This window comes from Rhincodon typus, chromosome 33 (assembly GCF_021869965.1).
Source record: "Rhincodon typus isolate 14 chromosome 33, sRhiTyp1.1, whole genome shotgun sequence".
NCBI lineage: Eukaryota > Metazoa > Chordata > Chondrichthyes > Orectolobiformes > Rhincodontidae > Rhincodon > Rhincodon typus.
Genome location: NC_063364.1, coordinates 13,758,545 through 13,770,555, shown reverse-complemented (window position 1 = coordinate 13,770,555; position 12,011 = coordinate 13,758,545). Strand labels below are relative to the sequence as shown.

The following is a 12,011-nucleotide window of genomic DNA, read 5'->3' as shown; positions in this document are numbered from 1 at the left end:
GGTAGTTGACCAAGTTTTTCATTAGAATTAAAAGAAAAAGTGAGAGAACTTTAACTTCTATTATATCAAGGTCATTGTCAACTAGCCCCAAATAGTTCAGAAGAAAGCATCCCAGGCTTAATGCCACTATCAGACAATAGAGTAGAGGTCTGCGGCATACTTATGACAGATGAGATATATAAAGACTATATCTTTTATTTTAATTTATTTTTGATGGTCGACTAAATTTGGAAAATACTTTTACAACAATGGACTGAGGAAGGAATTACTGTACTTTTAAAAAACAAGCAACTGAAACTCTGTGTGTGTGGTGTCTACACTGCCACTTTGTTCAAACAGTGGTGGAAGATATTTGTAGACAGCCTGAATCTGGAGGGGGGTGCGGGGGGGGTCTATGTATAACGTGAGTTTTGGCCAGCAACAGGTCGCTGATTGACTTGTCAAGTTGTGAATTCCAAATGCCATCAGCCTGAGAACAACTACTTCTTTGGCCCTTGGGTAGCTGGATGTGAACAATACTAGCAGGATTTGGACTGCTAGAAGGACTAATGGTATGCCTCTCCCTCTCTCTCACTCTCACTCTCTCTCCAGTAAAACACCTAAAGCCTGAACAAAGTCTGCTTATTTTCTGTGACCAGTTGCTGCCGGCAATTGTTTTTAACCAATAAGTCAAAGTCTTTATCAGTTGTGAACCAGTCACTCTGTGTCTCCTGTGAAGAAGGAGAATCCAAAGAAAAAGATCAGAGAACAGAAGGACACGTAAAACAAAAGGAACACTCCATCAAATGATGAGAATAAGTGCTTTGAACCATTTTCCCTGTATTTTTGCTGTCTGTCTGTATGTCCGTGTATGTGTAAAAGGTGGAAGGAGGGATTGAGAAACCATTTACAGTGTTATTTGGCAACAGTTCATAGTGAATTACCTGTGATCAGCACCTATTTACTCGGAATAAATAGTCTATTTTGATTCAATTAGAGGGACATGGGTGTCGCTGACTGGGCCAGCATCTATTACCCGTCCATAGTTGCCCTTCAGAAGGTGGTGGTGAGCTGCCATTTTGAACCGCTGCAGTCCATTTGCTGTAGATAGACCCACAATAAGTACAGAAACCTAGTCTACATTTTCTGTTCACCTGGGTCTATCTAACAGGTAAACTGGGAGTTTGTACATTTTGCTTAAAAAAATGTTAACTTTGTGATGATTGAGAATAGTGGAGCTTGATTACCAGTCCGCTGCCCTACTGAGGAGTAACAAATAACAGGTAGTGTTAACAATAGTGTGTAGTAAACAGACAAGCACTTTTCCAGAGCAAGTTGAGGCGAGTGGGGTTAAATAACCATAGCTGGCTGACAACACTGCCCCTCACACTGTTCCACTGCACGGATCTCAGAGGTCAATGCACAGCACAAAGTCAATGCCTCAGCATATCCATCAGTATGTGCAGGATATCAAAGCAGCTGCACAGCCACACAGATTAGAGGGACAATTACTGGCTTAGCCCACTTTTCACTGGAAGAGGGTTTCTGTCTTCCAACACAAAAAGCTGACCAGTCAGAGTTGCCACAACAATCGATAGCAAATATTTTAAAATACAAATTAAATGAAGAAACAAACAACACTAATAACTGGAAGTACATTTTCTCCCTTGCAGTTGAAAGTTCCAGATTTTTGACAGGGGAATACCAAGAAAAATTCATTTTTGCATTTATGTCCCCATATTCTCCATGTGAATTCCGACAGGATATCAAACCTCACAGTGTGACATCTCATTAATAACACAATATGAGATTCAGTAATGTATTAGAAATTGTGTAATGATATTAAAAGTTACATAAGCAATAAATTGTTTATATAATTACACAATTGCTTGTATAATTGTATAATTATATAATAGTTTCATATTTGTCATTTCATATTTCCTCTAAACTTCAAAAGTCAAAATCATAACTTTAATGCGTAGGATTTAACAAGCCTGAAATTCAAAGCAGCAAGTCACACAATACCATTTCAAAGTTCTTTCAGTTCCTATTGTTATCTCTTACTGACCGACATCTGTAACATTGGGAATTTGAATTTGAATAATGTGAGAATATCTCAACAAACACAAGTTAACCTTATCACTGTAGATACTCCTTGGACTAAGAAAATATTTTGGATTAGTATTTTTCACTGATGAGAAAAACTAGCTGGAGAATACACTTTGGATGTTTGAACAATGCAGATTTAAGTAGTCACTGAATTTGCTTCGGGAGGCTCAGGGAGAAATGGAAGAGAGCCAAAAAGGAGAATATTACATTTTTGAAAAATCCTAGAATCATAGAATGCCTACAGTGTGGAAAGAGGCTAATCAGCCCATCGAAACCACACCGACCCTCTGAAGAGCATCCCACCCACCCCCCAGTCCTATTCCCCGTAATCCCACATTTCCCATGGCTAATCCACCTGGCCTACACATCCCTGGACACTATGGGCAATTTAACATGGCCAATCCACCTACCCTGCACATCTCTGGACTGTGGAAGGAAGCTGGAGCACCTGGAGGAAACCCACGCAGACAAGGGGAGAACATGCAAACTCCATGCAGACAGTCGGCTGAGGGTGGAATCAAACCAGAGCCGCTAACACTGTTGGTGTATACAGAATTATACTTTTTTCTAAGTACAAATGAATTTAAACTTCATGTGGTCTTCAAGACTTACATTGGAACATGGGAAATAGGCAATAGGCCTTTCTGACTCTCGAGTCTGCCCAGCCATTCAAGTAGATCGTTGCTGGGCCTCTTTATCAACACCATTTTCCAACACTAACTCCAAATCTAACAATCCCTGAGCCTCCACAGCCCTCTGAAGTAGAAAATTCAGAAGATTTACTACCCTCTGAGGAAAGAACTTCATCATCTCAGTTCTAAATGGCCTACCCTGGGGGATAAACCCCAAGCATACACAGTATCAGAATTACTTTGTCCAATTCATTTGAAAATAAACTAAAAGATAAAATTGGGAAGCTTGCTGGGAGTGAAAGTTTTGCATCAGATCTGTTTTGAATTTCCTTTAAAGTTCAAGGTGGAATTCTGAGATATCTAAATAATAAGCAAAAGTAGATGGCTCACAGCGGGATCAGAAATGCATACGAATTAGGAATAGAAGTAGGCTATATTGATCTTTAAGTCCCCTCAGCCATTAAATGAGATTGTGGCTGATCTGCTTATATTCTGAACTCCATATTCACATCTAATTCTAGATTCTTTCCATGCGAGGGAATCAATCTACTGCCACCTTAAAAATATTCAATAAAAAATGAATAATTATCAATGTCGAATAACACAGTAGATGATTGGTATTAAAGTTGTAGTCTTTCTGCTCTATGAGGCTCTGCCCCACATCATGCATTTCATTTACCTACCCAAAGATCAGTGGCTCAAGACTTCTTCAGATACTCTCTACCTCCCCAATCCTACCACCAAACAAGTTACAATAGCTCAGTTAGTTTGAAATATTCTTTTCTCATTCCTGAACGATCAAGGGGGAGACAGTGACATAATAGGAGTAATCCAGAGGCCCAGGCTGTCTCTCGGAGGACAAGGGCTCCAAGCCACCATGACATCTTTTGGAATTCAAATGTAATTTTTCTAAAAACTCAGATGTGATAGCTATAGTCTCAGCAATAGTGACCATTAAACAGTGATTTTCATAAAAGCATATCTGGTTCACTAATGTCCCTTAGGGAAGCTGATCCTTATCTGGTATGGCATACCTGTGACTCCCGACACTCAGCAATGTGGCTAACTGTTAATGCCCTCTGAAGTGCCCTCACAAGTCACTTACTTCCAGGGCAATTAGGGACTAGCAGCAGTTACTGGCCTTGCCAGGAATGCTCACATCCCCATGAAGCAATCAGTTAAAGCAGTCTGCATTCCTTTTACATAACAATTTTGTTTTGATTTAATGAGATGCTGTTGGACAGGTGGAGAAGTGGAATCATGAATTCTAGAATTAAGAAAGCCATTGATAAGGGCTTCAGCAGGAGATGAACTGAGGCAGGGACAAAGTCACATGATGCAATAGAGGTGGAAGTAGGCAGTCTCAGTGAAAGAGTGGAAAGGTGGTCAATAGCCTATCACACGGTCAAACACAACCTCACAGCTGTGATTGTGAGGGGTCTCACTCAGCTTCAGTCTGTTGTGGCATTGAAAGGGAATGATGCTAATGCACAGGGACCAAAGAGAGTGATTAAATGAATTTCAATTACCTTTAGTTATAGCTTTCTAAGCACTTGTTATGACACCATGTGGTTATAATTGGCTGCTGAAATTACAGAATTAGTTGGATTTTAAGCTTTCCAATTTATATTCACATGGGCAGGGGAGCCAACAGTTCAGTTAAAGCAACAGCACAGATACAGGACTTCCCCCTTGATTCAGTGGGTAAAATTTCAGTAAAGATATCATTAGATTCCATGTATATGACACTAACTCTCTTTCTCAGTGCAACCTCTCTTACTGCTTCCACTGTCTTCAGTTGGCAATGCTGCTATTCCAACCTCCTACGATGTCTGAACAGCAATTTCTTCCAGCTAAATATCGTGAAGACTGGAATCACTCTCTTTGGTCCCTGTGCACTAATATCTTCCCTTTCAATGCCACAACAGACTGAAGCCAAGCCAGGCCCCTCACAATCACAGCCGTGAGGTTGTGACTGACCTTGTGATAGACCATACTTCCACTCCTTCACCAAGCCTGCCTACTTCCACCAACCTTAGCATCATCCGAGTTTGTCCCTGCCTCAGTTCATCTCCTGTTGAAGCCCTCATCGATGCCTTTCTTAACTGTTGAGTTGATGTTTCCATTTCTCTACCTGTCCAACCATATTTCAATTTTAAAATCCTTATCCTTGTTTCAAATTCCTATACAGCCTCAAAGCACCTCATTGCTTTAACCTCTCCCAGGTTTAGGTACCTTTGAAATCTCCTCATCCCTCCAATTCCAACTTCTTGTGCTGCCTTGATTGTAATTATTGCACGAGTGCCTATGGTGGAATCAGTTGCCTTGGCCCAAAGCTCTGGAGTTCCACCTATCCAAACCTCTGTACATCTCTCTGCACTTTCAACATATTCGTTAAAATCTGTTCTGTATGGTCGTGTCAAAATAACTGTTTATACATAAAGCCCTATCTAGTTAAGTGCCTTGTAGACTTTCTCTTTCACTTGTGGGACATGGGCGTCAATGGCTGGCCAGCATTTCATTGCCCGTCCCTAGTTGCCCTTGAGAAGGTGGTGGCGAGCTGCCTTCTTGAACCACTGCAGTCTGTATGCTGTAGGTAGATCCACAATGCCCTTCGGGAGGGAATTCCAAATTTACTCCATTAACAATGTATAAATACAGGGCATTTGCAAAAGACACATTTATGCTTCTGAGGTTTGCACACTACTGTAGTTGTAGCTTTAGTCTCTGATTGGTGTTTTGATTGCTGAACTCAGCTGCACAATTGGGGTTATTTATATTACCTCCATGATTACCAAATTTGGGCAAAGAAAAATAAAAGTAAGGTCTATCTGTCACTGCTCACTAACCAATGAAACCAAAATGAAAAATGTTTGGTTTCAGGTTAGGTACAGTTGTGATCTTCTTTTGGTCTAACAGCCTTTCATCATCTGGGCCATATGTGGAGAATGATAAGTTGAACAAGGAACCTAAACCATACAATAGAGTGGGGTTTCTATACATAACTTCATTTCAGCACAGAACTTGTCAGAGGGTTACTTTTTCCTTGTTAATTTTAATATAAGTGGGAGCTGTCATAAAAATAACAACAGAAAGGAAAGCAAGAGATAGTAGGAACTGCCGATGCTGGAGAATCTGAGATAACAAGGTGTAGAGTTGGATGAACACAGCAGGCCAAGCAGCATCAGAGGAGCAGGAAAGCTGATTTTTCTGAAGAAGGGTCCAGGCCTGAAACATCAGCCTTCCTGCTCCTCTGATGCTGCTTGGCCTGCTGTGGTCATCCAGCTCTACACCTTGTTATCTCAGAAAGGAAAGCAAGACTTCGTCATATCAAATTGTCTTTGGATTCTTCATGAGGATTATAGAATCCAAACAAAAATTAATTTTGTTACCATAACATGAAATTAAGTGATTGGGCCTTTTTAGCAAAGATTTCAGAAATAACAACCAGTGGGAGAAAAACAATGTAGCGCAAAAAGAGGGATTTATGGAGTTAAATCAAATTTGATTCCTTAGTTTTACAATAAAAAAGCCTCCAAGTATACATACATGTTGTCTTCTCTTTCAGACGTATAGTTACAGGATCCATCAGGGTCCTCCTCCATTCTCAGACTGTCCTGGGATGCGCAGCTGCAGTTAGAATTGCAATGACTGCAGCACGTGCTATTCTCTTGGTCACTGGGCTGCCCTTGTGAATTCTGCTGGTAGCTGTACACAGTAGAGCGGGATTCACAATCACTCTCCACAGTAGAGTCATGTACAGCATCACTCTCACTTCCTTCAGAGTAACTTGGCAGGGAGTTGCCATGACTGGGAGTTGTAGACAGGTGCTGTCTGCTTTCCAGTGAACCACTGCAGAAATCACAAATAAACTTTCCGCATCACATTTGGCACAAAAGTATTTGGAAAATATTTTTGCCTTCCTACGAACAAAGGCGCAGCTGAACAAATAAGCAAAATGACACATCGATTCCCATTAGAGACGAAGATCACAATAGTTTTTGTAACTCCAAATGCAGTATGGAGAAGATAATGAAGGCCAGATTAGACAGGCAAATTAAATATTTAAATACCAATCAATTTCCTGAAAAGTTGAGAATTGTATCATTTTTGACAAGCAGTATGATAATATACTCCAGTATATTCAGTAAGATGAGTGTTGTAAAATATATGGCACACCTTCTAATTAGTGCAATCTTAGAAAATCAAGCTTTAAAGATGCTGCTCACAAATGCTTTGTTACCGAGAAAGTGATAAACAACTAGTGGGGGTTGTGATAAATCACACGGTGTAACAAGTCACAATTAAGCATTTAATTATAAAACTCTATTATAAAATTTAATTTGACACACCAGGTCAAAAACTCATTGAATTGCTGTTTTCCTTTCAACCATCGCATTACCAGGCTGAAACAGGAAAACTCAAAGCATAGTTCAATATTTTATTAAAAGTACTCTGCTTTGGGTATAGTCTTTGCAACAGAAAACAACAACAGCAAACTCTAATAAGTTTGTCAATAACCCACAATGTGGTTCAAGCTGGGAAAAATAGCCTTAATCCCTACTCTTCTGAGAGGAAACTTATCTAAATCCATCCTTGCCTCCAAAAGAAAGCTCCTCTGATGCTGCTTGGCCTGCTGTGTTCATCCAGCTCTACACCTTGTTATCTCTTGCCTCCAATATTCTTGTTTTCATGAATCCAATCTTTCCTTTGCAAAGCCAACCACTGTCCAGCAGTGCAATCTTGCCTCTCATTCAAGAATTTTTGTTTATAAGAAAAGCTAGCAACTAACTTGCCAAAGCAGAAGAGAAGTGAAAAGAAGTTACAATAAATAGTTCTGCAAGAGACCTGGAGAATTGATTACTAGAGGGTCAGAAGAAAGCAACTGATGAATTTGTTGATTCTAAAAAAAATGGATTTGCATGCAATACTTGTGGGGACAAGATCGGTCTGGGAAATGGGGTATCCTCACTTAAAGTCATGTGACATTAAATTAGAAGACTTTAAGTGAAGCGTCACTTCTCATAGGAACCAATGCTAGACCTGGAGTTAGGTTCTGTAAGGCTTTCTTTAGCCGACAAAACAAAGAAAACATTATACCTGTACTGTGAAAGTTGAACTACAATTCCATCTGTACTGCAAATGGCTAAATTCCTACACTGGTTAAATTAAATAATTAACATTTAAATTTATTCAATTTTACAAGTGTAATATTCGACTTACTGTAGCAGACAGTCAGAGTGGAGCTAGGGGATTTGCTGCTCACATAAAAACCGAAAGAACTGCAGACGCTGTAAATCAGCAACAAAAACAAAGTTGCTGGAAAAGCTCAGCAGGTCTGGTAGCATCTGTGAAGGAGAAAACAGATTTAATGTTTAGGGTCCGGTGACCCTTCCTCAGAAGCTTTTCCAGCAACTTTATTTTTGTTCCTGATTTGCTGCTCACAGTCTGCACCAGTAGGCCTTTGCTGAGTGGGCTCTGGGTCACCTGCTGGAGCTATTGCTCCAGGCAGCAGCTACAATGCAGGAGTCTTTTTAGGGCTGAGTTGCGCCTTGCCTGCTGACTGTCAACTCAGGCCACTGCTGGGAACAGACGCCTTGCTCACTCTCCCCAACCCCCACTCCTCCCAGCAGGCCAGTGACGGCTCAGCTGGGTGGCATTTCCTCTTCTCTGCCCCAGGGTGATGGCTGGCGACTGTGGAACTCCCAGGCTGGATGGTGTTTCGTGGGCAGCAGGGGTGGGGAAGGGTGAACACCACTCTGCTCTGAACGGAGGTTGATGACTCCCTGGTGTTGTCCTGCCTGCTGAGATCTGCAGTGGGCACCACAACCTTCTGGTCACCATCACTGGGGAGGATTGCCAAGCTCAGCCAGGGCCAGTGCCATAGGACCATTAAATAAAGCAGCAGAATTAGGCCATTCAGCCCATCAAGTCTGCTCTGCCATTCGATCATGGCCTGAGAAGAGGCTAAACAGGGTAGGCCTGTATCCTCTGGATCTTAGTTGTGTCAGAGGTGACTATCAGGCTGGGGAATTGGAGCCGAGTTAGTCTGGGCCTGGAGGGTGGGAACAGCAGTGCGACATGAGGAGTAGCCTCAACTGAAAGAGGGGCCATTCATGACAAGATGGCAGCAATCACACAACGAAACAAACTGCTCTGTGAGTTTTCCAAATTACTTAAGGCTAAAGTAAAACAACACTAAAAAGGGAAACAAATGACAACAACTAGATTCCCTGTACTGCAAGATGCCCACTTTAGCTGGGCAGAGGTTGGCAGGTAAGATGGAACCACAAAATAGTGTCATTACCATAACAACATAACAAACCAAAAAGATCTCGACCTGAAACGTCAGCTTTCCTGCTCCTCTGATGCTGCTTGGCCTGCTGCGTTCATCCAGCTCTACACCGTGTTATCTCAGATCCCACTTGTAGATTTGTTTGAAGCCCTGAAATGCTCCTGGAATGGCCAATCTTGCATAAAAAGTGAAAGTTTGTAGATTTTTTTAGGAAGTGTTGTCAGCATTTTTAACACAAAAATACAGTGCTGTCAGGGCTCCTAGGCTGCAAGTCTTGGAATGCTCCCTGAATGCTCATTAGATTCAGAAAGGACGGTTCTGTCCTTTTCACTCTGAAGTGAAAATGAAGGCACTGATGTCTTGCTGTGACTGATGGGAACTGAGGTTAATCAATAATCAATTCATTTAGAAAATAAATAATCAGCAAAGTTCAACTCAATAAGTAAGGCTCCAACCAAAAATAACCACATGACCAACAGCACACAACTAAATTCCTATAGTATCTTTACTGCTGTAAAATATTTTGAGACACATCACAGAAACATAATCACACAAACATATTGTGGGTTTGGAGTTGGGAGGGTGGTCAGAGAATGAGAAAAAGCTTGGTCTGAGTTTGGCTGTAAGTGTATTTTAAAAGGATGGGCGCTTTGTAGAGCATCAGAGAGTCAGAGTAGAAATGGCTGAAGAAATAGCTGTCAATGATCATAGAATCCCTACAGTTTGGAAGCAGGCCATTTGGGTCCACACTGAGTCTCCGAACACCATCGCACCCAGACCCACCACCCTACCCTATCCCTGTAACCCTGCAGTTCCCATGGCTAATCCACTAAGCCTGCACATCCCTGGACACTGTGGGCAATTTAGCATGGCCAATCCACCTAACCTGCACATTGTTGGACTGTGGGAAGAAACCAGAGCACTTGGAGGAAAACCAAACAGACATGGGGAGAACGTGCAAAGTCCACACAGACGGAGGGTGGAATCGAACCTGGGTCCCTGGTGCTGTGAGGCAGCAATGCTCACCACTAAACCACCGTGCCGCTTCATGATGGAAGCAAGGGTTGGCAGGATGTACAAGCATCCAGAGTTGGAGGAATGTAAAGTTCTGAGTGTGGGAGAGCTGAGGAAGATGAGAGAGATTGGGAATGGGGAGGCCATGGAGGGATTCAAAGCTGACGAAGACGAGTTTTTTTTATTGTGGTACTGGTAGCAAACCAGCAAGTACAAGAATGATGAGTTAATAGGAACTGCTGCCAGTTTGGGCAAGGACAGCAGTGTTTAGATTTGTCCAACATTATAAAGGGTGGGAGACCAGTGACGAGAGAATTGCGATTGTCCAGTTTGAAGGTAGCTGGAGCATAAATGTCAAAAAAACAGGCTTGTAATAAGAATCAATGGAGAGGTAAAAAAAATTGGTGATAACTTGTGTGTCTCAGATTCTAAATATAAGCTTACTCTCTGAGGAATCTGACACATACCCTCCACATTCCTCATTCCCTATTTGTGAACTTTGCTACTCCATACTTCATCCTTAATCAACGTTTCTCTGAATTTCTTTCCTCTGTTCTTTGAAGTCTTGAACAAATGCCCACCCTCCTCGCTGCTTCATGGGTACAGTGAAATTAATTGTTACCACATTACCTCTGACTTCATTTTAAAAACAAACTAAAAGAACTGCAGGTGCTGGAAACCAGAAACAAAAATAGAAATTGCTGGACAAGTTCAGCAGGTCTGGCAGCCTCTGTGGAGAGAAATCAGACTTAATGTTTCGGGTCCAGTGACCCTTCCTCAGAAACATTAACTCTGATTTCTCTCCACAGATGCTGTCAGACCTGCTGAGCTTTTCCAGCAATTTCTATTTTTGTTACCTTCTATTTCAAATTGTTCTTTCTCAGAATGTTCAATTTTTTTTTAGTTATTCAATTGTCCTCCAAGGATCTTGGATTTCTTTTTTAAAAAAATTCCAGGCTCAGTATCACAATCAACACTTCTGCAAGTTACTTCATCTCGTTTAATCTTTTTAGCCTTGCTGATATCCAGGCCTCTGGGTGTTGGCCCTTTACCTTTTTGCCTCATAGATAACGTTCACTGTTTTTAATTTATTGTCCCCTACTTCAATGAGATTAAAATCAAGATTTCCTACAGGTTATACTTATGAAAACTGCTGTAACCAGAAAATGAGGCAATGTGAAGGAATCTGTCTTCTTTGCACATATAGGAGGGTCAGTTACAAATTGCAAGGTAAATAAGAAAAGTCATGTGGTTCATAAATTACTAAACTGATTTATGACAGAGGAATAACATCCCAGGATGACCAAGAATAGACACTCACTCTCACTCACACTAATCTGCAGATACTATGGGAGAAAAATAAAACAGGAAGAAATTCTATTTGTAAGCTAACCCAGGCAGCAATACATTTCTAGATAAACTGCTATATAAAATGAAAAATTAAGATGGGATTTGTATTTTAAATGATTTTAAAACTTCAGAAATGGCAGAAGTATCTGTATTTAAAAGCCAAACACAAAACAAGATGTTTTTTTTAAAACTGTTACAGGTTGTTGAAACAAACAATACCATCTTGGGAATGGTTGCTCATTAATGAACAGATTGCTGCAGTGAATGGAGGAAGGCACAGTCCTGCAGGAAGTGTATCCTACATGAAATGGTTATAAGGAATCAGTACAGGACCATCACTATTCTACATCTTTATGCTACATTACAAGGCTGGCTTCCAAAGACTGCAGTACATTTCACCCTCCAAAAGAAAACAGGAAAATGAAGTCCCTTGACTCAAGGTCCACCGTGGATGACATATCCATGTCACTGTTTTGGGGAAAAATTAGTTGGTGAGTAACTAGATCTACAGATTTAATTAATATTAGTAATAATTAATATATTAATATTAAACTATAAATAGATTAATTGATGCATTAATTGATGCATTATTCATTTTCTATGAAAGAACAGAATCTTGTATTTAGGATTTT

The 12,011-nt window shown here is 40.9% G+C and overlaps 1 protein-coding gene across 2 annotated transcripts in view; it reads right to left on the bottom strand.

Annotated features, from left to right (window-relative positions):
- LOC109926673 (protein unc-13 homolog C-like) overlaps positions 1 to 12,011 on the bottom strand; it is a 537,669-nt gene that overhangs the window by 411,421 nt on the left and 114,237 nt on the right. For both annotated transcript variants that reach the window (XM_048616076.1, XM_048616075.1), the window contains exon 10: positions 6,270 to 6,572. In XM_048616076.1, the coding sequence (XP_048472033.1) occupies positions 6,270 to 6,572 (303 nt within the window). The remainder of the gene's footprint in view (positions 1 to 6,269; positions 6,573 to 12,011) is intronic.